The sequence below is a fragment of the Vigna angularis genome, chromosome 6 (genome assembly GCF_016808095.1).
Source record: "Vigna angularis cultivar LongXiaoDou No.4 chromosome 6, ASM1680809v1, whole genome shotgun sequence".
NCBI lineage: Eukaryota > Viridiplantae > Streptophyta > Magnoliopsida > Fabales > Fabaceae > Vigna > Vigna angularis.
This window is the reverse complement of record NC_068975.1, coordinates 29,675,295-29,702,381: the sequence shown is the minus strand read 5'-3', so window position 1 is coordinate 29,702,381 and position 27,087 is coordinate 29,675,295. Positions and strand designations below refer to the sequence as shown.

The 27,087-nt window shown below is 34.1% G+C and overlaps 4 protein-coding genes across 9 annotated transcripts; 3 read left to right on the top strand and 1 right to left on the bottom strand.

Annotated features, from left to right (window-relative positions):
• The first annotated feature begins 1,291 nt into the window (after positions 1-1,291).
• Positions 1,292-7,108, top strand: LOC108343142 (LRR receptor-like serine/threonine-protein kinase GHR1). 4 transcript variants are annotated; one of them, XM_017581231.2, is made up of 6 exons: positions 1,292-1,549; positions 1,675-1,737; positions 1,834-1,952; positions 2,055-3,424; positions 3,607-5,148; positions 5,891-7,108. In XM_017581231.2, exons 4-6 carry the CDS (start codon positions 2,365-2,367, stop codon positions 6,472-6,474), a joined length of 3,186 nt encoding a protein of 1,061 aa, XP_017436720.1. In that variant the 5' UTR covers positions 1,292-1,549; positions 1,675-1,737; positions 1,834-1,952; positions 2,055-2,364; the 3' UTR covers positions 6,475-7,108. The 4 variants fall into 4 exon arrangements, with proteins under 4 accessions (XP_017436720.1, XP_017436719.1, XP_017436721.1 ...); XM_017581230.2 differs by having other exon boundaries at positions 1,635-1,737; XM_017581232.2 differs by lacking the exon at positions 1,292-1,549 and having other exon boundaries at positions 1,559-1,737; positions 2,060-3,424.
• A 692-nt stretch (positions 7,109-7,800) lies between these two features.
• On the top strand, positions 7,801-11,173 carry LOC108342903 (uncharacterized). The gene is made up of 3 exons (XM_017580804.2): positions 7,801-7,902; positions 8,488-10,595; positions 10,832-11,173. The coding sequence occupies exon 2, from the start codon at positions 8,574-8,576 to the stop codon at positions 10,572-10,574; it is 2,001 nt and encodes a 666-aa protein (XP_017436293.1). The 5' UTR covers positions 7,801-7,902; positions 8,488-8,573; the 3' UTR covers positions 10,575-10,595; positions 10,832-11,173.
• Positions 11,066-17,509, bottom strand: LOC108342905 (probable 3-hydroxyisobutyrate dehydrogenase, mitochondrial). Of its 2 annotated transcripts, XM_017580808.2 has the most exons (10): positions 17,227-17,508; positions 16,973-17,061; positions 16,314-16,428; positions 15,512-15,662; positions 14,361-14,443; positions 13,770-13,865; positions 13,547-13,689; positions 12,988-13,072; positions 12,047-12,126; positions 11,066-11,301 (listed from the first exon to the last, which is right to left on the bottom strand). In XM_017580808.2, the coding sequence occupies exons 1-10, from the start codon at positions 17,320-17,322 to the stop codon at positions 11,205-11,207; spliced, it is 1,035 nt and encodes a 344-aa protein (XP_017436297.1). In that variant the 5' UTR covers positions 17,323-17,508; the 3' UTR covers positions 11,066-11,204. The 2 variants fall into 2 exon arrangements, with proteins under 2 accessions (XP_017436297.1, XP_052735391.1); XM_052879431.1 differs by lacking the exon at positions 16,314-16,428 and having other exon boundaries at positions 16,984-17,061; positions 17,227-17,509.
• Positions 17,510-20,750: 3,241 nt separating this feature from the next.
• On the top strand, positions 20,751-23,059 carry LOC108342904 (uncharacterized). 2 transcript variants are annotated; one of them, XM_017580807.2, is made up of 4 exons: positions 20,751-20,904; positions 21,276-22,094; positions 22,289-22,447; positions 22,617-23,059. In XM_017580807.2, the coding sequence occupies exons 2-4, from the start codon at positions 21,285-21,287 to the stop codon at positions 22,848-22,850; spliced, it is 1,203 nt and encodes a 400-aa protein (XP_017436296.1). In that variant the 5' UTR covers positions 20,751-20,904; positions 21,276-21,284; the 3' UTR covers positions 22,851-23,059. The 2 variants fall into 2 exon arrangements, with proteins under 2 accessions (XP_017436296.1, XP_017436295.1); XM_017580806.2 differs by having other exon boundaries at positions 20,830-21,052.
• Positions 23,060-27,087: the final 4,028 nt, after the last annotated feature.

The window sequence follows — 27,087 nt, the reverse complement described above, 5'->3', positions numbered from 1 at the left end:
AAATTTTAACATATACATATACATATTTTATTTAATTGAATCTCAATTATTTAAATATGATCACTTTTGATTATTTTTATTAAATTAACGTCAATAACAACTATTTTGAAATATCTCAAATTTTAACACATGACATATTGGATTAATGTAATTTTAACATTAAAATAAAATTAATTTTATTTAAAAATGTATTGTACAGACCAGTAAGAAAATCAACTCATAAAAATTACGACTAAGTAAACTGAAGAGTCTAGTTCCAACTCTACAACAATTCACAATCTTATTATTTAATTAACAAGGTAAAAACATACTTAAAAGATGTTAGGCTGTAATTGGATCATCTCTGTTCAATTATCTATTTCGAAACTTTTAAATACAAAAATAAAATAAAGAAGTAACTTATTAAATTCATTGGACATTTAATACTACTTAACTTTAACAAAAAGTATTAAAACTTAAATTAAGTAAAAAATTATAAAAATTAAAATAAATTATAAATCTTAATATAAAAACCAAATTATTAATTTTTTTATATTATTATTCAACCGCAATCTTTCATCGTTTTTATAATAATCATCTTTAAAAGTATAGTACAAGATTTATAATATTTTTAACAGTGCAAACATTTAGATAGTTTTTTACTAATTGATGATATAAGTTTTTTACCTGTAACTGAAGATGAAATATGAAAATCCACCACAAAAGAAAAGGGCAGTGTGCTTTATGTGGAACCATTTCTGTCTATTCTGTTGTGGCCGATGGGCCATATCATTGGCATAGGGGAAATCCATGGTCCCATCTCCTTAACATTTCTCCATTATTCTCTCACCAACTTCACCTCTGGTGTGCTGTGCCTGTGACTCTGTCTTAATTGAATTGTGTTGGAACCATTGATAAAACAAAGAAACCCTAGTCAAAGGGGCAGTGGTGGGTCACCCCCTCACTCCTACATGGCACTGTTGACACACTCTCCAACCTTTAACCCATAAATCTTAAACTCTATTTCATAAAATCTTTTGACGTCCACTAGGAAAGTAGTGAGAGAGACTGAGATTCCCTATTTTTTTGGCGGGTAAATCTTCATATCTTACTCATAAAAACTTTAACACCCCAAAATGGGGGCAAAAATATAAATTAAAAAGATCCTAACTTTTGTTCCCGCTTTGCCTTTTCCCCTTGCATTGCCTCCATACTAAATTGCAATGCTGAATGCAGACACTGGAAGCCTCAAAAGGATGAAATGTATAAGCTGTTTTATCTTAAAGTCTTTCATAAACTAACATTTAGGGTTCCATTTTAAGTTGCACCTATAGTCTGTTGTCACATGCATGCCAAAAGACACAGGTTAAAAAGGACAAAGGCCCTCTCTTTTTAATGTTTTGTTGTCACAATTCATTAAAGAATATTTTGGGGTCATTTACTGCTCATAAAATTTTAATACTTTGTTATCGGGTTTTAGAAAGATTTCTACCCATCAATTAAAAGCTTTTTAGCACCAAAAAGAATTTCTGGGTCCCTTCACCTTTATTGCTGCATGGAGTGTCAACCGGTACTCATTCCCCCTTTTCTCTTTACTCGGTTGTGGCTACAATGCTGCTATACTGTACTTAATTTCTGAATTTTAAACTTTAAAGGTCTAATCTTTGTGCTAACCTCTCTTGTCCGCTTCAAAAGATTGATACTTGAGGGGAGGGGTTTCAACTATATTCCACATCTTGCTCTAAGGAGGCGTTTTTGGTAAGAAACGTCATGTTTTATGTGTCAGATCTCTCAACATTCATACATTCTGTTTGGCTCATTTCAGTGCATTTTATGTTTACTTACTCTATGCAGCCTGTGGAGGTCTCTGGTGAAGAAGCTACACTGCAGTTGTAAATTTTTTTATTTTTTAGTTGAAGGGCAATGCTTCTCTTGGAACTTATGGTTTTCATCTTTTGGTGGTCTTTGAGCAAGTAAAGTTTGCGACTTTTTTTGCATTTTTCTTTTCTGTTTTAGTATTTTTGTTCTGGGTTTATTGTTTCTTACTGAATGCTGTCTGTCTTTGCTTGCCGAAGGTCAGGACACTTGTGGTTTTGAAAAATCCGTCCTTCGGGTTTGTCGGTAAATAAGCCCTTCACACAGTGCGGATTGAGAAGCTTGAGAATCCACTCTCTGTTTGGGGACTGTGCTTCTTCGGTTCTTTCTAGAGTGGTGTTTTCTTTCTTCAAGAACCGAAGAAGGGTATCTTGGAACTCTATTTGTACCTTTTGTTGGTGGGGTGAACGAAAGTTGCTTATCCTTTTCAGCTAGAAGGGTGAAAGTTCTCTTTCTGTGTTCACTCGAGTGTGAGCCACACAAAAGTAAATATTCTGGTGTCTATAGACTATGAAGCCATTTAACTTTTTAGTGTTATCTTTGTATTTCTTCTCCGTGGTGGGGCAGCTTCCTTCTCAGGATATTTTAGCATTGCTGGAGTTCAAGAAAGGCATCAAACACGACCCCACTGGCTATGTGCTCAGTTCCTGGAATGAGGAATCCATTGATTTTGATGGATGCCCGTCTTCATGGAATGGAGTTTTGTGCAATGGTGGTAATGTTGCTGGGGTTGTCCTTGATAACTTGGGTCTCTCTGCTGACACAGACTTGAGTGTGTTTTCCAATCTCACCAAGCTTGTGAAACTCTCCATGTCCAACAATTCCATAACAGGAATTCTACATGGCAGCATTGCGGAGTTCAAAAGCCTTGAATTCCTGGATATTTCCAATAACCTCTTTTCCTCATCTTTGCCATTAGAAATTGGTATGTTAAGCAGTCTGCAGAACCTGTCTTTGGCTGGAAATAATTTCTCTGGTCCAATTCCGGACTCAGTGTCAGAAATGGCTTCCATCAAGTCCATGGATTTGAGCCGCAACTCTTTCTCCGGAGAGCTGCCAGTGTCGTTGACCAAGGTGACTAGCCTTGTATCTCTTAACTTGTCTCATAACAGCTTCACTGGAAAAATTCCCAAAGGTTTTGAGCTGATCCCTGCTCTTGAAAATCTTGACTTGCATGGTAATATGCTTGAAGGTAATTTGGATGTTGAATTTATGCTTTTATCGAGTGCCAGCTATGTTGATTTAAGTGAGAACATGCTGTCTAGTTCTGATTCCAAGCAGAAGTTTCTACCGCGACTATCTGAAAGTATTAAGCATCTGAATTTAAGCCACAACAAGCTTACTGGATCATTGGCCAGTGGAGTTGCAGAACCGGTTTTTGAAAACTTGAAAGTGTTAGACCTCAGTTACAATCAGTTGGATGGAGAATTGCCTGGATTTGATTTTGTTTATGATCTCCAGGTCCTCAGGCTTAGCAACAACAGGTTTTCAGGATTTATTCCTAATGGCCTACTGAAAGGAGACTCTTTGGTTTTAACTGAACTGGATTTGAGTGCCAACAATCTCTCTGGTAAATTAACAGTTCCAATTTTTTCTTTTCTCAATAAAGAACCTGTCATATTTTGCTAATGGAGTTGGTTGCTTGTGGTGTTACACTTATCATATTTTTCTTGTGGAATTGGTTGTTTATGGTGTTGGATGAGAGTCCTTAGCTTTCATTGTAATTAATCTAATGTTCAAATTGTTTTTCAGGGCCACTGAGCATAATTACATCAACAACACTTCACTCTCTTAACCTCTCATCAAATCAGTTCACTGGCGAACTGCCACTGCTGACTGGAAGCTGTGTTGTACTTGATTTGTCAAACAACAAATTAGAGGGAAATTTAACTAGGATGTTGAAATGGGGGAATATAGAATTTCTTGATCTCAGTGGCAATCATTTGATGGGGACCATACCTGAGGAAACTCCTCAATTTTTGCGTCTAAATTATTTGAATTTATCCCATAATTCTCTTAGCAGCTCCCTTCCAAAAGTCTTGACACAGTATCCAAAGCTGATAGTTCTTGACATTAGTTTCAATCAATTAGATGGACGGTTTCTATCTGGTCTGCTCACAATGCCCTCTTTGCAAGAGCTACATCTTGAAAATAACGTGATCTCTGGTTCCATCAATTTCTCATCTTCTCCTGACCAATCCGATCTTCAGATTCTTGATCTTTCTCACAACCAGCTTAATGGCTATTTTCCTGATGAGTTTGGGTCATTAAGTGGCCTTAAAGTGCTAAACATTGCTGGAAATAATTTTTCTGGCTCTCTTCCAACCACCATTGCTGACATGAATTCACTTGACTCAATGGATATATCAGATAATCATTTTACTGGTCCTCTACCAAATAACACGCCAAAGGGGCTCCAAAACTTCAATGCTTCTGGAAATGATCTATCTGGACTCGTCCCAGAAGTTTTTAGGAAGTTTCCTAGTTCTTCTTTCTTTCCTGGTAATTCCAAGTTACATTTTCCAAATGGTCCTCCGGGATCAACTGCACCTGCTGAAGGTTCCAAGAAGAAGCATTTGAACACCATTGTTAAAGTAATAATCATAGTGTCATGTGTGGTTGCATTCTTCATATTAATCCTGCTGGCAGTCTTCATACACTATATACGTATATCAAGATCTCCACCAGAATATGATACAAGTAAGGATGTCCACAGGCCTCCTCAACCAATTATCTCGGCTCCTGTTCGAACTACTGATAGGGGTGGTGCTTTGGTTGTTTCAGCTGAGGACCTTGTGGCCACACGCAAAGAGTCACCATCTGAGGTAATCAGCTCTGATGAAAAAATGGCAGCTGTAACGGGGTTCTCTCCATCAAAACAAAGCCACTTTTCATGGTCACCAGAATCTGGTGATTCATTCACTGGTGAAAATCTTGCAAGACTAGATACGAGGTCACCAGATCGGTTGATTGGAGAGCTGCATTTTCTTGATGATTCGATAACATTGACACCAGAGGAGCTCTCGAGGGCCCCAGCTGAAGTTTTGGGAAGAAGTAGTCATGGTACTTCTTACAAGGCCACTCTGGAGAATGGTTTGTTGTTGAGAGTGAAGTGGTTGAGAGAAGGAGTAGCAAAACAGAGAAAAGAATTTGTCAAGGAAACCAAAAAATTTGCCAACATCAGACATCCAAATGTTGTGGGATTGAGAGGATATTATTGGGGCCCTACACAGCACGAGAAGCTCATCCTTTCAGATTACATCTCACCAGGAAGTCTTGCAAGCTTTCTTTATGGTAATATGTTTACTTTTCTTCTAATGTGGCCAAACTGTTTCTTTTATTATTATAAATTTGAACCATACATAAAGGGGGCTCTTGGGGCGGTATTGGGTTGGGAGAATGAGTAAACAAGATACTCATAGGATTGAAAGGAAGGAATACCATGGTAGATTAAAAATAGTTATAATATGACATAATTGGCCAGGAAGATGATACTTGATGTCCAGATCATTAGTCTAACTTAATGGTCTTTTGAAATGTGTGAAACTTCTGGGTGGAAGTGCTTTTCATTGTAGCTTCTAGTATTAGGTTTGCTTGTTTACCAAACATATATTCTTTATCTATATTCAAGGCTTTCTATAATTTTTATTACCTAGTCTGTTATTTTTAGTCTTATTCCTTCGAATTGCATCCTGGAAGTCACTCTTCGGAGAAATACAACAAGCAAAGATGACGTTTTATAAGAAATTCCATTTTTAAAGTGTAAAAGGCTAGTTTCTCTGCACTTTTTGGATTTACTTGAATATAATATAATAATGTCTCCACTCCATGTAAGAATCTGTGGTTGCATGATTTCTACTCTACATTGGATGCTAGAATAAGTTTTGTGCCTATGAATGCTCTAATTCTGCTGCCTATCATATTTCGTTTTAGCAACCGATCAAAGTTTCTAATACTCATCTATTTAACTTCTTGGTGTTGTCTATCATTCCTAAACATCTCTAGTTTGAACTTAATTATAAGTTTCAATTGTCAGATCGACCAGGAAGAAAAGGTCCACCTTTAACTTGGATGCAGAGACTCAAAATAGCAGTTGATGTAGCACGTGGCCTGAACTATCTCCATTTTGATCGTGCCGTCCCTCATGGGAACCTCAAAGCCACAAATGTGTTGTTAGACACAACTGATATGAATGCACGTGTCGCCGATTACTGTCTTCACCGGCTCATGACTCAAGCAGGTACTATTGAACAGATTCTCGATGCTGGGGTCTTGGGTTATCGTGCACCCGAGTTAGCTGCCTCCAAGAAGCCAATGCCCTCCTTCAAGTCAGATGTTTATGCTTTTGGAGTTATACTTTTGGAACTTCTAACCGGAAGGTGTGCTGGTGATGTGATATCTAGTGAGGAGGGAGGTGTTGATCTGACAGATTGGGTGAGGTTGCGTGTGGCAGAAGGCAGAGGCTCAGAATGTTTTGATGCTACCTTGATGCCAGAAATGAGCAATCCTGTTGTAGAGAAGGGAATGAAGGAGGTCCTTGGAATAGCCATGCGATGCATTCGATCAGTTTCTGAAAGGCCTGGCATCAAAACTATATATGAAGATCTCTCTTCTATATAGTCTGCTCATGCTAACTCTTTCAACTCTGGCATGTTGTGGGGATTAATGTCTCATTAGTGTCCCATATTTGTTCAAAGCTTGGCCTTTTAACATGTTTGTATTAACCATTTTTTAGCTGTAAAAATGGGGCATGTGCCAAATGCATATACATGGATTTTACTTGATGGTTGTGGCCATCTAATTTTGTCTTGAAATGGTTTGTGTTATGAATGATCATTTGTCTTGAAATGGTTAATTCTCTGTAGTTAGTATGTACAAACAATTCACATTTTAGTGGATTTAACTCATCCTTCAAGAGTTGATTGCCAAAGATGTTGGCATGGGTCTCAGCAAACTCTTGCTTTTCACCTTCAGGACGTTGAGAGTACACAAATCAGTAATAGTAGCATAGAATGATGCTGATTACTCTACAGTGAAGCTGTATTGTCATGTAATCACTATGGTTGTGGAAGCCATGGTTTGTCAAATTCAAGCTTTGCTTGTGTTGATTGTTAGCATCTGTTATTTACTATGATGCAATGATCTGAAGACAAATCGTTGTTTTCGAACACATTTGATGTCATTTTAGAAACTTGTTCGAATTGTTTAGTATTTTTATTGTAAAATTGAAATTTAAATAACACGATTTTGGAAATTTTCTTTTCATAAATTTAGTTTATAATTTGCAATTAAATTTCTGAATATTTAGTTTTATTTTTTTACAACATAAAATGGTCTTATAGGATTGAAGGTATCATATAAAGATGCATTTTTTTTCACACTATTTAGTATTCGTTCTCTTAGTTTATTGTTTTAGTCATGGAAAAAAAAATGTTTACAAATATTCTCTAAAGCTTAAGTCCATATTTGGTGTACTCTAAATCAAATCTGTATTAAATTAAATGTTAAAAGTGAAAGTCAAATCATTATTAATATATTTATTTATAAGATTATCTTGTTGGCTATGATTTTATTTGAATGAATTTTATTTTTGATTAAGTCTTCTGATACTAAGATTTATTTTTAGACCGTGATTAATAAGACCGATAAATCTTTATATCTATACATTACATAACAAATGTCATTTTATTTTATAAATTGATTCTAAAATTGTAAATTACAATCGTGTTTTTCTCAGCTAAACTTTTTTTGTATAAAATACTATCTATAATATACTGTAAATGGAAAATAGAAGATAATTTTTTTCCCTTGAATAACCATTTTTTAACTAAAATGATGCACCGTTATAAACTTAATTCCTTAATAATTTATTTATTGGATCGGGTGGGTGGGCGGAATCGGGTCGGGTCAGACCAGTTAGATTAAAAAAAATAAAAAACCAATTAGGGTTTGGTGGGGCATGAGAAATTCAGAAGCGAGTCTGTCTCTTTAGAACCCCTCTCAGCAATGTTGGCTCCGTTCCCCGGCGTCTCAAGTTAGCCATCTACGGTGCGTCCATTGTCAACTCACAGTTTTTTTTTTTCTTAATAGGATAATGTTAATTGGATTATCGTTTATTGCAATTCAAACTTATAATGCATGTTCTGTATGTTGTTCTTTGCTTTGTATTGTATTCTATGTATTCCCTGTCATTTGACTTCGATGAGAATAAACTTGATACCGTTATCCTGTGTTCTGTACTCAATTATGTAGTCCCCAAACCACACTGCAAGTGCCCTTTATTGGATTTGTGTTCGTTATGTTGGTAATCTGTATTTTATCTCTTGGGTAATTCGTTTCTTCTAGTCTATGTTCTGCATTCTAGCTGTTTGATGATGTTCCTTACACCTAACAGGTTAATTATGTTTAATATTAACAAAAATGAAACATAAAAACAAACATATCTTTTAAATAAAGTGTTATGTTCCTGCAAACTTGAAACAATGTTGTACTGTATGAGAGGATTATAGTTCTATTTCTTTCGGGTTCTTGTTTAATCCCCTACAAGTTCTGTTGCAAGATTTTTCCATTTTTCCATTTTTCCTGTATTAACGCAAGGCTTGTTTGGTATTTATATATGTATTGAAATTTCAGATTCTATGCTGGGCATATCTTTGGAGGAGCTGTCTTTTTGGCGAGATTAATTTTGTTGTGATTAGCCTTATCACGCAGTGTAGAGAATGCCTCTTCAACTTTTTGAGGGCAGTGATTCCGAAAACGATGACATTTCAAAAATCAAGATCGACGAGGGGTATGCTCGCAAGTTTGAGCACAACAAGAAGCGGGAGGACCTCCAGCGGTTTGAGGAATTAAAAAAGAAGGGTGTTATTGATTCACCTTCATCCTCCCATTCCGGAGATGAGGAAGACTCCGAGTCTGAGTCATTAGATGATGTTGACGATGAGAAACTTGTTAATTCTACAAAGAGTGACAAGGAGCTCTTTGATGCCTTAATTAAGGTGAAGAAACAAGATCCTATTCTTAAGCAAAAGGATGTTGAGCTTTTTGGTACGGATGATAGCAGTGATGATGAAAGTGACGAGGAGGGGAATCTTAAATCAAAAGAAAAAAGGGGTGAAAAGCCAATGTATTTGAAGGATGTGATGGCAAAGCATTTGATTGAGGAGGGGGCAGATTTTGGCCATGAAGACGAAATAGATGAAAAGGGAAAGCAAAAGGCTAAGAAGGTAATGCCTTCCAAAGACGAGCATTTTGTTAATAAAGATGGGAAGAAAACTTATGGTGATGAGCAGGAGGAATTGAAAAGGTCTTTTCTGAGAGCTGTAGAAGAAGAGGGTTTGGAGGATGGTGAAGAAGAGTTTTTCACTGTAAAGGGGAAAGAGGGCGAAGAGGATAAAGTAGATAGTGATGACAAAGAGCTTGAGGAGAAGCTGGATGAATATTTTGGTGGAGATGTAGAATCAAATGAAAATTCCAAGTTTCTGAGAAGCTATTTCATGAACAAAATGTGGATTGACAGGAGTGGGAAGGATTTGGATGTTGGAGAGGACGAATTGGAAGAGATTTCTGAGGATGAGATAGAGCTCGAAAGACAGGAAGAATATGAGTATAGGTTTCAGGAAAATCCAGGAGATAGGGTGTTGGGTCATGCTCGGAAAGTGGAGGGATCAGTGAGGAAGAAGACAAATACAAGGAAGGAGCAGAGAAAGAGCAAGGAGGAGAGAATGGCTATAGCACAAAACGAGAGGGAGGAGGAGTTGAAGCATTTAAAGAATTTGAAGAAGCAGGAGATACAGGAGAAGGTTAAAAAGATAATGGAGACTGCAGGGATTAATGATGATGATCTAATCCCATTGTCTATGGCAGAAATCGAAGAGGAATTTAACCCAGAGGAGTATGATAGAATGATGAAGGCGGCATTTGATGATAAATATTACAATGCAGAGGATGCTGACCCTGACTTTTGTAGTGACAACGATGACATTGAGAAGCCAGATTTTGAAAAGGAGGATGAATTACTTGGGCTTTCTAAAGGCTGGGATGAAAGCGGATCCAATGGTGGGTTTTTAGCTGCAAGGGAAATAGTGTTGAAAGAAAAGATTGAGAATACTAGTGATGATGATCTCCCAGAAGGAGGAGATGAAGAAGGAGACGAGGAAGAAGAGAAGATTCCCGAGGAAGGTAGTCGGAAGAGGAAGCGCAAAACAGCACTTTTGGAGAAAGCAAGACAGGCAATGATGGATGAGTACTATAAATTAGATTACGAGGACACAATAGGGGACCTGAAGACAAGATTCAAGTATGCTAAAACAAAACCAAATAGATTTGGCATGAGTGCCTCAGAGATACTATTAATGGATGACAAGGAATTGAGTCAATATGTTTCCTTGAAAAAGCTTGCTCCCTACCGCGATGAAGAATGGAAACTAAGCAAACAAAAAAGATACGCGCTGAAGATGAGGGCTAAGGAGCTTCTACGTGCAAAAAGTTTGGAGAAGAAGAAAAGGAAGAAGTCAAAGGTTGAATCTGGCAAGAAAACTTCGTCAAGAAGTGTTGTGGAGGAAGAAAAAGCAAGCCCGGAAGAATCAAATGTTAACACGGATAATTTGTCTAGGAAAGCCAAGAGAAGGCGACAAGGGGCTAATTTGAAGTTATCACAGTTGAGGCTTAAGGCTTATGGTAAAATCCCCTCAAAATCCAAGCATGGAGGAAAGCACTGAAAGTGGCAATAGTTTTTGCAGGTAATAATTACTTTAACGCAAGGTTAATTTGAACTAGCTATATTAAAATTCAATGGTTTAATGAAACATTTCCTTTCTGCTTAACAAGAAGTTTTATTTAAAAGTAGTGTGATTAATTGTATTCAGTCACAATTGAAGTAAAATGGTATCGAGTTTATTTAATTTATTCTTGAAAAAGATTTGTCCCCCCTTCCACAACCTCGTCCGTAAGTAACTTACTTTTGGGTGTTTTGCAGAAGGAAACCAACTAACCAAGGAATTTATAATTTAGAAGAGAATTGGAGCTTTAATGTTGAAAAATACTGTGTGGTGGATGTGTTGGCCAAAGTGTTTGTGGAGAGAAGTTTTGCCCGTCGTTATATTTTCTCCGAATGATTAGAGTAAATGGAATTTGTCTGTAAACTGTCAATTGGACCAGCAATTCGTTTTGATGGTGCTCGTTTCTGTATTTTTTAACATAGCATTTAGAATTTTTGCTTTAATATATGTTTTTCTCGTGGATTCACAAGTCCTTTCTGATTTATGCCAAGTTGCAACTGATTCTACAACTTAATCGAATCCAAATGTTTACAGTTTTATGTAATACAAGTACACAACCAACGAATTAATTTACTGATCGCGGGGCTCATCTAGGCCAGAGTAGTAATGACGAAAAGCACACGAAAAGTCTTTGGCTTCATAGCCATTGCTGCAGAGCTCAGTATATCTGCACAAAATAAAGTTCATTAGTAAATAAACTGCTTCATATTCTCAGGACTAACAGAATTTGCACTCACAAGAAAGATGTTGCCAAAGAAGTTAAAGCTATATATCTCTTCTGCCAAATCCGAATTATATTATACTTCGACACCAGCATAACGTGTGTGCAATTCTTTTGTAGTGGTAATGCGTTTTAAAATCTATATGAAATTAATGAATTGATTTTTTTGGATATTAATTACCAGTAAGATAGTGATTGATATTCGTTGCAGTGATAAAGGCACGTCATAGCATAACGCGAAAGTGTTGGTTCAAGCTCAACTAGTATACAAGGTATATGAAGCACATCGGATAAAGTTTCCCATTCATTCCTAATAAACTATTGAAATATGAGGACCAAACATTCATGAATTTGGGAAATACAAACAGAATCTCATCCAACATTTTCGTGACCAATTATTTACCAAAATAATTAGTTAAAAAATGTACACTGATAGAGCCGTCTCCGTATATGGCCTTCATATTCAACAGATTTATTTATCTATGTAAACAAACATAAGTTGATTTATCCAGTTGGTAGTTTGCATAATTTGTTTTGCTTTAGTAAAAACAGTGTTTTGCACCTTAATGCTTAACCAACACATTCATATTATGTTTTAAGGTCCACAACCACAACAATTTTAACCAGCGGAATTAACAGCAAAGAGTTGTACATGAAATGCAAAGGCTGTGCATGCAAAAGAGGGACTTACATCTTTTGAGCTTGCGATGTTAGTGGGAATGTGCATCCAGCCAGTTTTGCTGATTCTACTGCTAGGTTCAAATCCTTTGCCTGGAACACACAGAATTAATTTGGCTTACTTTTAAGAACCTAAAATTCAAACTCCAGCAAACACACAACACTTACACACTTGTTTATAAAACTTAAAATTAAATAAATAATAAAATTGATCTCAGAAAGAAAAAAATAATCACAATAGACTTGTCATTCAGTCTAGAAACAATTTTTTGTTATGAAAATCTTTATTAGCAAGTTATACATATTTTTGAATATGGAATCCAACATCAGGTTTCACAAAACAAAAAAGGAAGAAAGGATCCCGAGAAATGTATAATAGATCGCCAGGAGCGAAGTGAAAATAGTAAAGGAAAAGAGAAGCAGCATAAGTTAAACATCATTCATATAGGACATGCAAAAGCTCTAAAAAATAAATTTGTGCAATAAATAAAAAATAGCTGGTAGTTCCTAGGAAGTAGCCTAATAAAACAGAGTAGAACATTGAGTTTTGTCATACACCAAAGTTTTCAAAATGGCATTTGATTAAGGTAATTTTATTAATTTCACTTGGAGTTGTTCTAGGTCTACAATCTAAATGCATCTACGAAGTTAATTATTTTTTTTCTGTTTTTCAGGACAAAAAATCGCAAATTCTTACTAATTAATTATTTAACATGTATTGAGTTACTAAAACGGAGCATGTAAATTTCAGAAAGAACATGACCCAAGGTAGAGGGGTTTTTCAGAGAGAAAATAAAAGCTTGGTTAATTATGTCAATGAGTGGCTATCCCTGTTGAAATATATCAGTAGGTCCAAATGTTCGCTCTGTAATGACTATTCATACTATAGATTTCCAAATGATACAATTACCCAAATTAAACATGTGCAGGTAGAGTTAAACGTCAGTTACTTACCATAAGCTTGGATGCAAATCCTCCTATATAATCCCTTGACGAAGGCACCCCTTCCATCAGCCCAGGAACTGGGTTGTAAGCATCACTGTAATTCATGCAACATTAACCTTCTAAAAAATTCCTTAAAGGTTGTGAACTAATCAATATATGAAAAATTTATTGCTCAAAAAAGGAAGCATAATTTTGTTATCGGGAGAAAACTACAAGCAAAGGGTCTCAAGGAATATAACAAGACAACAGATACGAGGCCAGTCTTTTATAGGAGAAAATACCAAGAACGAGTTTGGAATATGTCCTTTGCAGTGATGCTAAGTAAAGACAACCAGTTATGTGTCTCTCAGATGATGTACTTCAATATTACAGCCTTTTGAATTTCATGTTACTTTCATTCGTATTAGGGGAGCAATACTCCTTACCAATTCATTTATATCTACAATATGACAGTTACTAACTCTGAGGCCTTTAAGAATCTTTGCTACCACATTTTGTCAATGATGGTGGTGATTATAGTTCATCAGACAACTTCCTCTTTGAGTCGAGAGAAAAAAGAACCACGTACCTACTCCAACAACGAGCACTGGAGCAATTAAATATATTTGTCAACGTGCTAGCAGAAACACCTAGAGATTGGCCTAGAGCAAGAGCTTCTGATATTCCAAGCATGCTCACAGCCAAAGCCAAATTATTGCAGATTTTTGCTGCCTAATAACAAAACCCAAGACTAATACGTGACTTACAGTTAAACAGACATTTGGGAGACCAATAAGTAATGTGTAACTTACGGAACCACTTCCTGCTCCACCACAATGTATTGCACTTTTACCCATTGAAAAGAGTAAGGGTTTTGCAGCAAGAAATGCTTCTTCAGAACCACCAACCTGGGGAAGTTCCATTACATGTTCACTACTCATTTTTTTCCAAAAACTTACAACTTTTTTCTATGACTGTTTTAGCAGTGTTACCACATTACAACCTTTTTCAATTAGCCAATAGTACCTTTAATGCATTATAAATAATATTGCGGCATGATTATAGTCAAAATTTAACATCAAATTGTGAACGAACACACTAAACTTCAGTGAACTCCTAGTTTGGTCACCAGAGCATCAATTTGGTACTTGAATGATACTTTTTTGACACCAGAATAGTCCAACAGTTATTGCAAACTTGGAACAGATTGAGACTACAATAAATGTCCCTACTTTTTCAAACACCAAATTGGGAGTCTCCTCTAAAAGTAAATATCTTCAATGGGAATCGGAAAAGCTAGTCATACAATGTTCGTTTGGTTTCTGGCATCAAACAATTAAGCCAAAATTATATTGTAGTTTTATGTAGATTCTCAGAATGTTAGAATAAAATAGTAACAATACCATAAAAGTAAGTGTCCCAGCTTCAGCTGCAGTTACACTTCCAGATACCGGAGCATCTAACTTGAAAGGTCTTTCCCAATCACCTGTACAATATATAATCATTGAGTACCACAACGCTAAAGGAGTAAATTAACCTACTGATTGATTGAAATGCTAGAAGAGGAGGATGTTAGGACAACCCCTCTATACATTAATAAAGAATAATATAACAAGATAACTTATACTCTAGAAGACTTTGTCTAACACCTACACATTTTCCTTTAAGAACCATCTTCAAAATGAATACAGATTTCATTCTATTTGCAAAGCAATGACTGATGATAAAATGTGAAAATCTACTCATGCTAAAATCTAGACAACTCAATACAACAGAAAGTGGTGGGCAATTTTCAGTTTGGAATCAGTTAGGTTATCATAGTTCTATGCTTATTTTACACATTCCTTAACTGCAGATCTGTTATTAACTTCAAAATCAATTAAAAAGTTGACGGAACATGATGCAACACAATGACTGAAATTAGATTCATCCTTATGAGAAAGACAGATGAGACTGATAGGAATAACGTTAGAAACATTTGCCACATGTGATTGATAAAAGAAACAAACTCTGAGGTAACAACTGTTGTGAGTTTCGGAAAATAAATTACAGAATATTTATTAAATATCTGAATGGCAAGATGACAATAGAAACATTTGCCACATATGATTTACAAAGAAAATAAACTCAAAGGTAGAAAGTGTTAAGAGCTCCATAAAATAAATCAAAGGATCTTTATAAAATATTTGAATGGCAAGATATATAAAATACAGAACCCCAGCTTTGTGATTTTAACAATAGACATGATACTCTGGGTTTCTGTGTAGACCAAAATGAACAAACACAACGAGGTAAGTGTTCAACACATTCCATGAGGAGGATAAAAGTTCCACTCAAGTTTTATACAAATACCAGAATTTTGTGAATTGGATACCATAGCCATATATACAAGTGAAAGACATTTTCATAAAATGGTCAAGGATTTTCCATTAGCAACAAATCATCATGAATTAGTATGATAAAAATAACTCTGGTGCTAAAAGGAGTAAGAAATTCATACATTCGAAATTTAAGTTACAACAATTTATTTGGTTGACACTTCACTTCATGTTACCTTTCTTTTCTTTTAGAATATAATTAGAAACTGTGGCAGAAAGATTTCTTGATGTTTCTGGATCAATAGTGGATGAATCTAACAACAACCATGGCCTTAGGAGTTTTCCACCATGAAGCAAACCATTTCTTCCAGTGTAAACATCAATCACCTACTTAAATTAAATATGGATGATATTTTGGTATTAGAACAAAGTCATATAATAACATTGGGAGCATTAAGACAATTCATTGAAACCAGACATATGCTAAATGAAATATTCAGGTGCGCACCTTAGAAAACCGTTCAGCTAAATAACAGTTTACAATTCAAGGCAGTCTGCTTTAAATATTGATGCCACGATTTATGTAAAGATAAAGCTAAATGGCAGAAAGGATACAATCAGACTATACAATAATTTGACGCAAGGATTGACTATTAAATAAGTTCATTTATATGCCTCCAAATATACATTACAAATCCAATGTTATTTCAGTTAATGTGCTACATTAGGTTAAATAGGGAGGAATTGATGACAAAAATGAGAAAATATTAGGTTTCATCACGTTACAGAATCAGAAACCACTTTTTTTGTATATATGGCAGCATTATAGGTTACATCAAACATCTTTGAAATTCTTTTTACCAAAGAAACTATATGGAGAAGTTGACAATCTTATAATCTGAGCCAGTTTACAAAAAAAGTTGAAATCATAATTCAAATAATAAGTTGTTGAAGAACTATCCAAGAAACTGGAGCCATGAAAGATGTAATGTATTCACGTGTAAGGGAATGCCTTTTGAAACTAATGACCCTACTCACGTGGGCAGAAGTAGGTAACATTGTGATTACAACATCACTTGCTTCTGAAACTTCATAAGGTGTTTTCTTTGTGGGGATTCCCATCTGAGAGAACAGGTCGAGAACATCAGAGTTTCTGCAAATTTTTAAGAAATTCAATTAACAACACCTCAAGCATTCTGCCTAAATAAGTAAGATTTGAAACAACTGAACGGTTGGGATGGAGGCCCAAATAGAAAATGAGTAAGCAGTTTAAGGATTCTACAGGATGATCTTAGAATATTAGAATGTATTATAAGTTCATATTTTCAATTTCCCTACATAGTGACACTTGTTGGTCATTTTTCAGTTGCTGACATTTCCGGGTAATATAAGTGTATTCCTCGTTTACCAACAATAAAAAAATTAATCTTTAACTATTATCTTCTCAATAGTTCTTCAATGGAAGATAAGTTTAGTTTTACAGTAGTGTAACTTTCAGCTTCCTAACAAAAACCCACTTATATTAGCAGTACCATTAACTCGGACTCCCCTTATGAATCATACTCCCAAATCCATGTCCCAAATATCTATATTTTATGAATTGACCGTACAAATGAAATGAAAAAACACAGGACTCTCCGAGGACAAATTTAAGAACAAAGGCATGATCAGGAAATTGGAAATGCTTAAAAGATTACAGATCATGAACTGTAAGACTGAATCCAGCTTTGATCAGATTATTTGCCATTCGGGACCCCATATTTCCAAGCCCAATGAATCCAATATTCTGCAGGGCATCAGCGAAGAGAAGGTGAAAATTTACAAAGCATGCATCAACTTAGCAAGTAACAAGTCAAACAAAAGGGTACATAATCATGCCCACATTAAGTGTTTTTGCATACTCAATTTCAGCTTAGCAAGGCAAAAATTAATGATAAAATTAGAGAAAAACCTGCAAGTGAGGAGGGGGACCCTGTGCCGAAGAGAAAGCGCGTAATGAAAAACATTTCGAAAGAGAAAGCAAATATTTCACCCTGCAAATCGCCATTTCTATCTGTGTTCTCTTAGTTCAATTTCCTACAATGACACCTTTTTTCTTCGCAAAATCAAATGAGACACTCACACTGGAACGAAGGAACCTCATGCTTTAATATAAGATCAATTTAAGTGCGAAACAAACTTCAGTGTCAGCATGGATTTGTTGAGATTGACATTTCAATTTGTGTCAATTTCTATGTTAAAGTTTAAATCCATTACTAATTAATAAAGGCAAGTGCAACAAATACATTTTTTTTATTAAATTGAGGATAGGATGTGTTCGAAGCTTAATATTTTTTTAATTTTATTCGACATTCTATGCTATGATTTATCATTATCAATAATATCCTTCCATTTACAATCACATTTTCTTAGTGTTGAAGACAATGTTTAAAGGAATTAAAAATTTATAATATTTACTGATATATGTACAGATTATCCAATTTGATATTAATAATAAGATTAAGTTTATGTTTCTATACACTATTCTTTCTAATCCCTGTACAAGAAACAAATGATCATTTAACACTGTTATTTTTTGTTTCGTTTTGTAAAAAAGATAAGAGATAATATTTTAAATACACTCTTTATATAATTTTCCAATTTTTATCCTTATTTAATTATTTAATCTGAAAAAAAAGAGATAAAACAAAACTTAGGATAAGTATGAATCATTCTCTGAATGTTGACGCCGCATGACGACAAACTCGTCCACCTTTCAGACCATTACTATAATCTTGTTTACTTATTTTTTTAATTTTCAATTCTTTTATTTATTCTTCAAAAAAATATTTTATTTATAAACTGTATTGGGACTGAGCCACCAGAAAAATGAATCACATGCAAATAACTTAAATATTATTGCTTGAAAATGAAACTTAAAAAAAAAAATTATAAGAAAAAGTTAAAACAATTACCTAAATATCGAAAACGTTAATGAACTTGCCAATTTTTTTATAGTTATATGCTTAAGATGTCTAACTATGTTAATTATTATCTTTATGATGAATAATGTGTAATGATTAAGATAGCTTATCTTTCTACTTTTCTTTATACTTCATTTTTTCACAAAATACGAGGTTGGATCGTAATTGTAGCAGTTTAGTATCAATTTAATCTGAAAATGCACTTGTTATCAATTTAGTTTTGCAAACTTTATTAATAAAAGCAAACCAGTTCTCAAGTATGTAAAAGTTCATTATTGATTATATTTAGATTGTAAAGACACAATTAATTAATAAAAAATAATTAATTATGTTAAAACAGTAAAATAAAAAATATAATTACGGATACATATATGAGTGTATTTCTTTTATACGAAAGAATGAAGATGAAATTAAAATTTCATATTTATGATTTAAATACGAGATGAAGATAAATAATTTTTTCTTTAAAAGTAAACATAAGATAACAAGTGAGACAAGTGAAATAAACATAAGATAAATAATCACTTGTCAAAATCCAATCCTGTCTCACTTGTTTCTAGTGTTAAAAAATGAAATAAAAGATACATGTATTCATATTAACAAGTGATTTTTTTAACAAATTAATTTATAAAATAAAGATTTGTGGGATATTTACGGATAAAATTCGTTAGTATTTTTAAGTATTTATTATCATATTATTTATATTATATCAAAGTTAAATTTAATTAAAATTAAATTTTAATTTATATTATATTTATAAATAATTTTGTAATTTTATTTTAAAAATTTATAAAATATTTGTAGATATTTTTTAAATATGTAAACAGATTTTGTTTTGATCGGATAGCATGTAGATACTCAACGTGATACATTGTCATACCAATACATATTATTTAATTTTGTTTTATTTTTGGTTAAAATGAGATCTTCAAAAACACGGCTGATTAATGAGAGTTGTACTCCTAATTATAATCACCCATCTTATTCAGAACCACAGGCTGGATTGTCCTCTTTGGATGAATTTGTTTAGCAAGTTTCTTGAAAGCTTTCTGTACCCTATAAATGAAGGGCTTCCACTTTCCATTCTACACATTTGAGTTAATAAAAATTATAATTTTGTGAGATTTTAAGTATGAGAGTTTGATATTCTTTGTTTAGATTCTTAACTATGAAAAGGCCTTCAAGAATCACATCTTTCTGTTCTTGAATTGACACCAGATCTTTGACAGAAGCAAGACAATCCGCAAGAGCTTTTATGTCAATAAGATATTATTTCATTTTCTCGATCTTCAAGCATCATTGATCGTAACATTGTTTCTGGAAGTATTCGTCATGAATTTTGTTCCAGACTTCAACACTTTTAATATATATAATTATATAAAATTTTAAAATTAACAAGTTAATCTATGATCAATGTTTTTAAATAATTTGACACAAGCGTTTCTGTACAAACAAAAAATGCAGGAGTTTTTCAATATTTTCTTGAGATGCAATATAGTGTAAGGCAATATTTGGTGAGAAGTTAATCAATGACAGATATATGATATGATGTAAGGTGATGTGTTGTTCGGAATATATAAAAGATTGAATAAGTCCATATTCAAGACCATCGCAATTGAATTGACAGATAACATATCTTATAATATATTTTTATAAGAATTAGTTTTTTTTTTATAAGGATAGGAGTAAACATTCTTTTTAATGATTACAATTTAAATTCTCTATATTTATAGACAGAAACATATTGAACTTTTGATAATATTCATGATGTTGAATAATTTTTTTATAGATATTAATTAATATTGATTATCAAATAAATATTTCCTAAAATTCAAATTAATCGGACTATTATATAACTACAATTTTCTTTAATACAAATAAATTATTTTTATAGTTTTGGATATGCTTCAATTATGGGTCAAAGTTATCTATTTATTGTATCACCTCTTTTATGAAAGTTTGAATGCTTGTTTTCACTTTATCGTTTGTTTCAATTATCTGTTTTATCAGAGATTGGATAGCTATAACAATAAATGCACATTAAATTGTATTTTTTATTTTTTTTATAAAAATTGTATTTATAAATTTTAAAAAGAGTTTTAGATTAACGACTATCTAATTATGATTCACTTGATAATAATCAGACTTTGTTTGTAAGTTAATCGGTATTAAATTTAATAATTGTCATTGTTGTCATAACATGCCTGACTCTCTGAACCTCCATTCTAATTGTTGAGATAGTCATAGGTACAATATCTTTTTTTTATCCACAGGAAATTGCATTCAGATTAGAATATATGAAATAGGTTTAGTTGATTGAATATGATGGATGACTTACAATAAATAAATCTCTCATTAATGTTGGATAGTTACTTTTGAAGATAAAAATGTTCAAAATGTCAACGCCTTTTCGTTTTTCTTGCTGTGTTGCTACTAAATCCGAAATCTATCAATTTTGTTTACTTTATGAAAATAATTCAAACCTAAACTATCTAAATTCAATATCCATGCTTTTGGCAAACGTCATGGCTTAGAGCATACGAAAGCAAAACACTCCATCGATCGCTATAAAAACCTTTGTTCGAGGTTAACAATGGAACCACTTTAGCTGAACAATCATTTCCTAGTTACTCCTCTTTCTTGTCAAACTAATTACCCTATTTGAGGTATGTCCTTTCGTCTTCCACTGCCACTATTTTTCACTTCTTGCAACATACTCTACAATCATCTGTCATAAAAAGTTCTCAGCAACTTGAATACCCATTTGGCTCTCTTGCACGTTGACTTCATAAACCATCAAAATTAGCTAACATGGTTTGCTTCTGTTTGTTCATTAATTTTGTCTTTTTTATTATTATAATTATTTTGTTCTAAGCTTTAATACAGAAGAAATATAAGTTTTAAAATGTCCTTGTATGCATGATCTTTATTTTAGTTTTCTACTTTGGTTACTGGTTTGCTGAAGATGACACACTTTCCTTAAAATTTCTTACAGCTAACTATATTTATCTGATAAAGATTATGCATATGCTAACAGATATTCGACATGAGATTGGTGTCATGGACACTGTTACTTTTGGTTTCATGCACAACATACTCATCAACTGCTCTGGGGAAATCTGAGAACGACATAAAAACATCTGTTTTTTTATCACCCAAGTTTGAGCTAGGTCCAGGGTCAGTTGCAAACAAAGTTTATTTTGATGTTGACATTCCAAGGGGCCATATTGCAATCAAAAGTTTCAATGCTGAAGTGGTTGATGAGGCAGGGAAATCAGTACCTCTACAAGAAACATATCTCCATCACTGGATTGTAGTAAAATACCACCAACCTAAAAATGTGTCACACAATAACAACCAAACACATATTGTTGAGCTGAGAAACAGTGGCTTGTGCCAGGAAAATGTTCTTGGGCAGTATTTTGGGCTTGGATCTGAAACAAGAGGAACTGCCACTGATATTCCAGACCCTTTTGGGATAGAAATTGGAAACCCTTCAGAAATTCCATATGGTTATGAGGAGAAGTGGTACATCAATGTGCATGCCATTGACACAAGGGGTGTGGAAGATAGGATGGGATGCACTGAGTGCAGGTGTGACCTATATAATGTTACAACAGATGAGAATGGAAAACCTTTGAGTCCATCTTACAAAGGAGGTTTGGATTGTTGCCCTGATGATTCTCACTGCAGGTTGGAGAAAGGCTTCAATGGTCCAAAGAGAAGCCTATATCTGAGATACACAGTGAAGTGGATCAACTGGGATAACCATGTGGTGCCCCTTAAGATTTATATACTTGATGTGACTGATATCTTGAATGTGTCCAAAGGAATCAGTCCAAATCATACTTGCAAGGTAAGTAAAATATTTTTCTAGAAACATATACTAAAGGATTATACTTTACTCTGCAAGTTAAAGTTGGATAATTATATTAACACCACATGCATTGCTTTTTATAAACTACACCTATTTTTTCTCTCTCTGTATACTATTTTTACACATTGACTTTATTAGATATAAGTAACAAAGGATTTATATATTTGGTTCAGGTTGAGTATCAGGTTGAAGCTTGCAGCAAAGGGTACAACAGTAGTAGTGCTTGCATTGATGTAAAGAAAACAAGCCTCCCAATGCAAACTGGTGGTTATGTCATATATGGTTTTGGTCATGTACACTCAGGTGCAACTGCTGCAACTCTATATGGACAGGTGCTGTTCGTCAATAATTATAGTTTTCATTCTAAACAGATCAATATTCTTGTAGTAAATGAGCAAAAATGAATGGTGCTACATATACTTTTACTCTTAAGACTAACATGATTTGTAATTTGTGAGATGTTAACTAAGTCTTTGAAATTTTGGTGTGAAAATAATTCAGGATGGGGGAGTGATTTGTTCTTCAATACCAAAATATGGAAATGGAACTGAAGCAGGAAATGAGAAAGGGTATGTTGTGGGAATGTCCACATGTTATCCTAAACCAGGTTCTATCAAAATAATAGATGGTGAAAGTCTAACTCTAGAGATTAGATACAACAACAGCCAAATGCACTCTGGAGTGATGGGCCTTTTCTACATGTTGGTGGCTGAAAAACTTCCACACAACCTTTGAAATTCTTGTGTCCTAATGATATCTCTGATATCATTTTGGAAGTGGATCCAAGACCCTATTCTGTGATATCTATATGAATAAGTGGAATAGAATAAAGCTAGCACAATGATTTGTAATATAATAGGTAAGTATGAATGTATTATACAAGTTACATCTTCAGATAACCATGTCAACATTCTTCTTGGAGAAAAGTACACATATATTTTCAGCTGGTTCTTTTAACATATATATGAGTGTGTTGAGTGTAGATTTTACTTTGTAAATTATATAAAGAACAAGTCAAAGTAAAATTAAAAGTTCTTTCAAGATTAAAAGGTAATATGATGATAAATTAATTTAAAATAAAAAATATACATATTCGAAAGCCAAATTAAAATTCTGCATATTTCATTTTATTATAAATGTTATGGAGCTGTAAATAATTTGAATTGTTTAGGAATTACACACAAAAGACTCAAGTTTGATTTAGATTAATTTTTAAAATAAGTCAAGTTTTTAAATTTTATAATTTCGACAATTATAAGTCATGAATACCTTTAATAGATAGAAAAATTAAACCTACAAAGACTTAATAGCATATCACATTTATATTTCTAATTGTAGATTGTTATCCAGAATTAAATATCATGTAATGACTGAATTGGTAAAGTTAAATTAATTCGCCAAAAAAAAATTCACAAAAACTAAGGGAATTAAATTTAAATTATATATGCAAATTAAACTTTCTCAGTCGCAAACAAGCTCGTCTTTTCCATAGACTAAATTAAGTAAATGAACTAACCTTAAATAAGTGAATTAACCTTAACTAATTCATTTTTATAAATCAAACCAAAATTTTTAGTATTTCACTTTTCTAATAAGTTCATGTTAGACATGATTATCATTACATTTAAATTTTATTAAAAAAGAAAAGAAAATTATAAAGAATCACGTCAAACTCATAATAAAATTATATCATATAAATAGTAAAAAAATATCTAATAAAAAAAAATCTTAAAATTTTCTTCACTAAAATCAATTCATACTGTATACTCTATCACGAAAAAAAAAATATTCATCAAATTAAAAAAAAAATTATCATTAGTTAAATCTTTAACTTTTCAAAAATCGTCTTTAGTTTTTACAAGGTTTTACTTGAGAAGATTTAATATTAATTTTTTTTGTCCATATTTACTAGATTTCTTTATAATTTGAATCGATTCATAATCCTTTTTAGTATTAGAATCTTCTTTCTCGTTAAGCATATTAATTCATTTGGAAACTATTTTCAATTCTTATGTAAAACGAGTCTCTTTATATGTCAAAAGATTAGAAAGTGTTCCTGAACTGCTATGAGTCAAATTTAATTATTGTAAATTTTACAAACTATTCACAATGAGAGTGACATCCTCCAAAGAACTAACCAATGAATCAGATTCCATAGCACACCACCATCTAGATTCTTAATAAGAGAAGATCCATTTACAATACAAATATTATCATGATTACTCACCACTAGCTCAGGCGGTGACTGAGCAACAAGTTGTACCATAAAAGACTAAATCACAGGCTCCACCATAGCTTCCACCATTAGCTCCACCATAGGCTTTACCACTTGAGCTAAAGATCCCTTAGTCTCATCTTGTGCACTAACAATCTTTAGATGATAATGTTGTTGTATTTTTGTGTCAACTGTTTTCTTTCTACTATAAATAACATTGGTATCCTGTTGTAACCATATAAAATTAGATAAGTCATGATTGATCATTTTACAATTTGAACAAAATAGAGATAATTTCTCATACTTCATGTAAGCAATAAATGAAAATCTTGGTTTTTCCACCAAAATCTGATTAGGCAAATCAGATAACAAATTAACTTCAATCAAAACACTGCATGTTAGAATAAACAAAAACAAAAACAGATTCAGTGTATCTGAACAGCTATAAAAGCAATTTTAAAACAGAAATACAGATGATATTATTCAGTACCTTGTGTGTGTGCATGCTTTCCGTTTAGTCTCTACTCTGATCATCATCTTCATCTCTGATTCTCGTGAGGGTGAAAACCCTAGCTTCTCCATTTCTCGTGCTCTCATTCTCTCTCTCTCGAAACCTCTGGACCTCAGCTTTCTCTTTCTTGCACGTGGGATTATCACTTAATCCTAACTCTGAGTTGTGCTTTCTCGGTTTTACCCTTACCACTTGTGCTTTTCCATTTCTGCCCTTACACTAATATGGTATCAAGAGCATAGGTGCTTGTTGGTTCTGGTGTGTATAGTGGGTGTGTGATTGGTGACTGGAAGTGGAGAAAGGAGGTTTCTTTGTGTGTGGGTAAATCAAGAAGCTAGCAAGAAAGTGATGGCAGGTATTGGAGGGATACAAGGTCAATTGCCTGTATTTGATGGGAAATTATTTGATGACTGGCGCATCAAGATGCAAGCCATTTTTGGTTTTCAAGATGTGTCAGAAGTGATAGAAGATGGGTTACCAGATTTGAGTGAAAGAGCTACTGAAGAGGAGAAAAGAAGTTATAAACTGCAGGTGAAATTGGACAGCAAGGCCAGATTTTTGCTGTATCAATGTGTCAGCCCAAAGATCTTTAACAAGATTTCTAAGGCTACTACTACTAAGGAAGTGTGGGACATTCTGGTGAAGATGTATGGTGATGGAGACAAAAACAAGAAAGTGAAATTACAGGCACTAAGGAGGCAGTTTGAGATTCTGATCATGGATGAGGGTGAAACTGTGGCAGAATACTTTGACAAAGTTCAAGAACTGGTGAATAAAATGAGAGCATGCAAGGATGCAATTTCGGATGAGTACATTGTTGACAAAATCCTAAGAACTCTAACCCCCATATTTGATCATGTGGTAGTGGCTATTGAAGAAGCCCGTAATCTGGAGTCTATGGAGATTGAGGAGCTGCTGCACTCATTAGAAGCTCATGAGTATCGCATCAATGAGCGCAAGCAGTGCCAAGAACAGGCTCTACAGGCCAGATCTCAGTTTAAAGGGAAAAAGGGGTTCAAGAAGTGGAGTAAGGGCAGCAAGAAAGGTAAAGATTCACAGGAACAGCAAGGGGAAGATTCCAGTGAATCTGCACCAGTGAAAAACCAGAAAACTGGAGGAGATTGGAAGTTTGACAAGAAGAAAGTGAAATGCTATAATTGCCAAAAACTTGGACATTATGCAAAAGAGTGCTGGAAAGGGGAAGGTGCTAAAAACAAACCCAAGAAGAGGGCTAATCTGGCCCAGGAGGAGGAGTCAGATTCAGAGGCTGTGATGTTGATGGCCAACACAGGAGAGGAGCAGCTAGAGAGCACAACATGGTACTTGGATTCTGGCTGCTCTACCCATATGACAGGGAGGAAGGACTGGTTTGTGAAAATGCAAGGAGCTGTACAGGGGAAGATCCGGTTTGCAAATGACAGAAGTTTGACTGCAGAAGGATCTGGGAGAGTTGTTCTGAGAGATGCAGAGGGGAAAGAGGTGATAATTGAAGAGGTATTGTATGTATCAGGGCTGAAAACGAATCTGCTAAGCTTGGGACAGCTGTTACAGAAGGGATATGTGATGAAAATGGAGAATAACTGTCTCAGCATTTTCAATCAGCATAAGAAGATGATTGTGCAGGCCCAGCTGTCACAAAACAGGACTTTTCGAGTGGTAATGAGTGCAGTAACACATCACTGTTTTACTGCAACAGAAAATAAAGAAGAATGGCTATGGCATCTCAAATTTGGACACCTAAATTTCAGAGATTTATCACTGTTAAGCTAGAAAAATATGGTGAGTGGCTTGCCTAAAGTGGAAATTCCTGAAACAGTTTGCAAGGAGTGTGTCCAATGCAAGCAGACCAGGGGCAGTTTTCAGAAAATCTTACCCCAGAAGTCAACAGAAAAATTAGGGGTGGTGTATTCAGATGTGTGTGGCCCTATCCAAGTAGAAACACCTGGAGGCAGCAGGTATTTTCTACTTTTTATTGATGATTGGACCAGGAAATGTTGGGTCTATTTGATTAGGAGAAAGGGGGAGGTGTTGCAGACATTTGAGAAATTTAAATGTCTAGTTGAGAGGCAGTGTGAGAAGAAGATTAAGGTGTTGAGGACAGATGGAGGAGGAGAGTATACCTCCACTGAGTTTAAAGAGTTGTGTGAAAAGGAAGGGATAGTGCATGAAGTTACCCCTCCTTATACACCACAACACAATGGTGCAGCAGAGAGGAAAAACAGAACCATATTAAATATGGTTAGATG

Bases quoted from the DNA above. Each gene is read 5' to 3' on its own strand.
- LOC108342903 (XM_017580804.2), top strand. From the start codon at position 8,574: ATGCCTCTTCAACTTTTTGAGGGCAGTGATTCCGAAAACGATGACATT.
- LOC108342905 (XM_017580808.2), bottom strand. From the start codon at position 17,322: ATGGCGATTTGCAGGGTGAAATATTTGCTTTCTCTTTCGAAATGTTTT. The intron at 16,429-16,972 runs GTAATCTTTTAA...AAAAATTTGCAG, and splicing joins AGTCTTACAGTTCATGATCT to AAACTCTGATGTTCTCGACC. The intron at 11,302-12,046 runs GTAAGTCCCTCT...TATTTTGTGCAG, and splicing joins ACATCGCAAGCTCAAAAGAT to ATATACTGAGCTCTGCAGCA.
- LOC108343142 (XM_017581231.2), top strand. From the start codon at position 2,365: ATGAAGCCATTTAACTTTTTAGTGTTATCTTTGTATTTCTTCTCCGTG. The intron at 3,425-3,606 runs GTAAATTAACAG...ATTGTTTTTCAG, and splicing joins GAGTGCCAACAATCTCTCTG to GGCCACTGAGCATAATTACA. The intron at 5,149-5,890 runs GTAATATGTTTA...TTCAATTGTCAG, and splicing joins TCTTGCAAGCTTTCTTTATG to ATCGACCAGGAAGAAAAGGT.
- LOC108342904 (XM_017580806.2), top strand. The intron at 22,095-22,288 runs GTAAGTAAAATA...TATTTGGTTCAG, and splicing joins GTCCAAATCATACTTGCAAG to GTTGAGTATCAGGTTGAAGC. The intron at 22,448-22,616 runs GTGCTGTTCGTC...AAAATAATTCAG, and splicing joins CTGCAACTCTATATGGACAG to GATGGGGGAGTGATTTGTTC.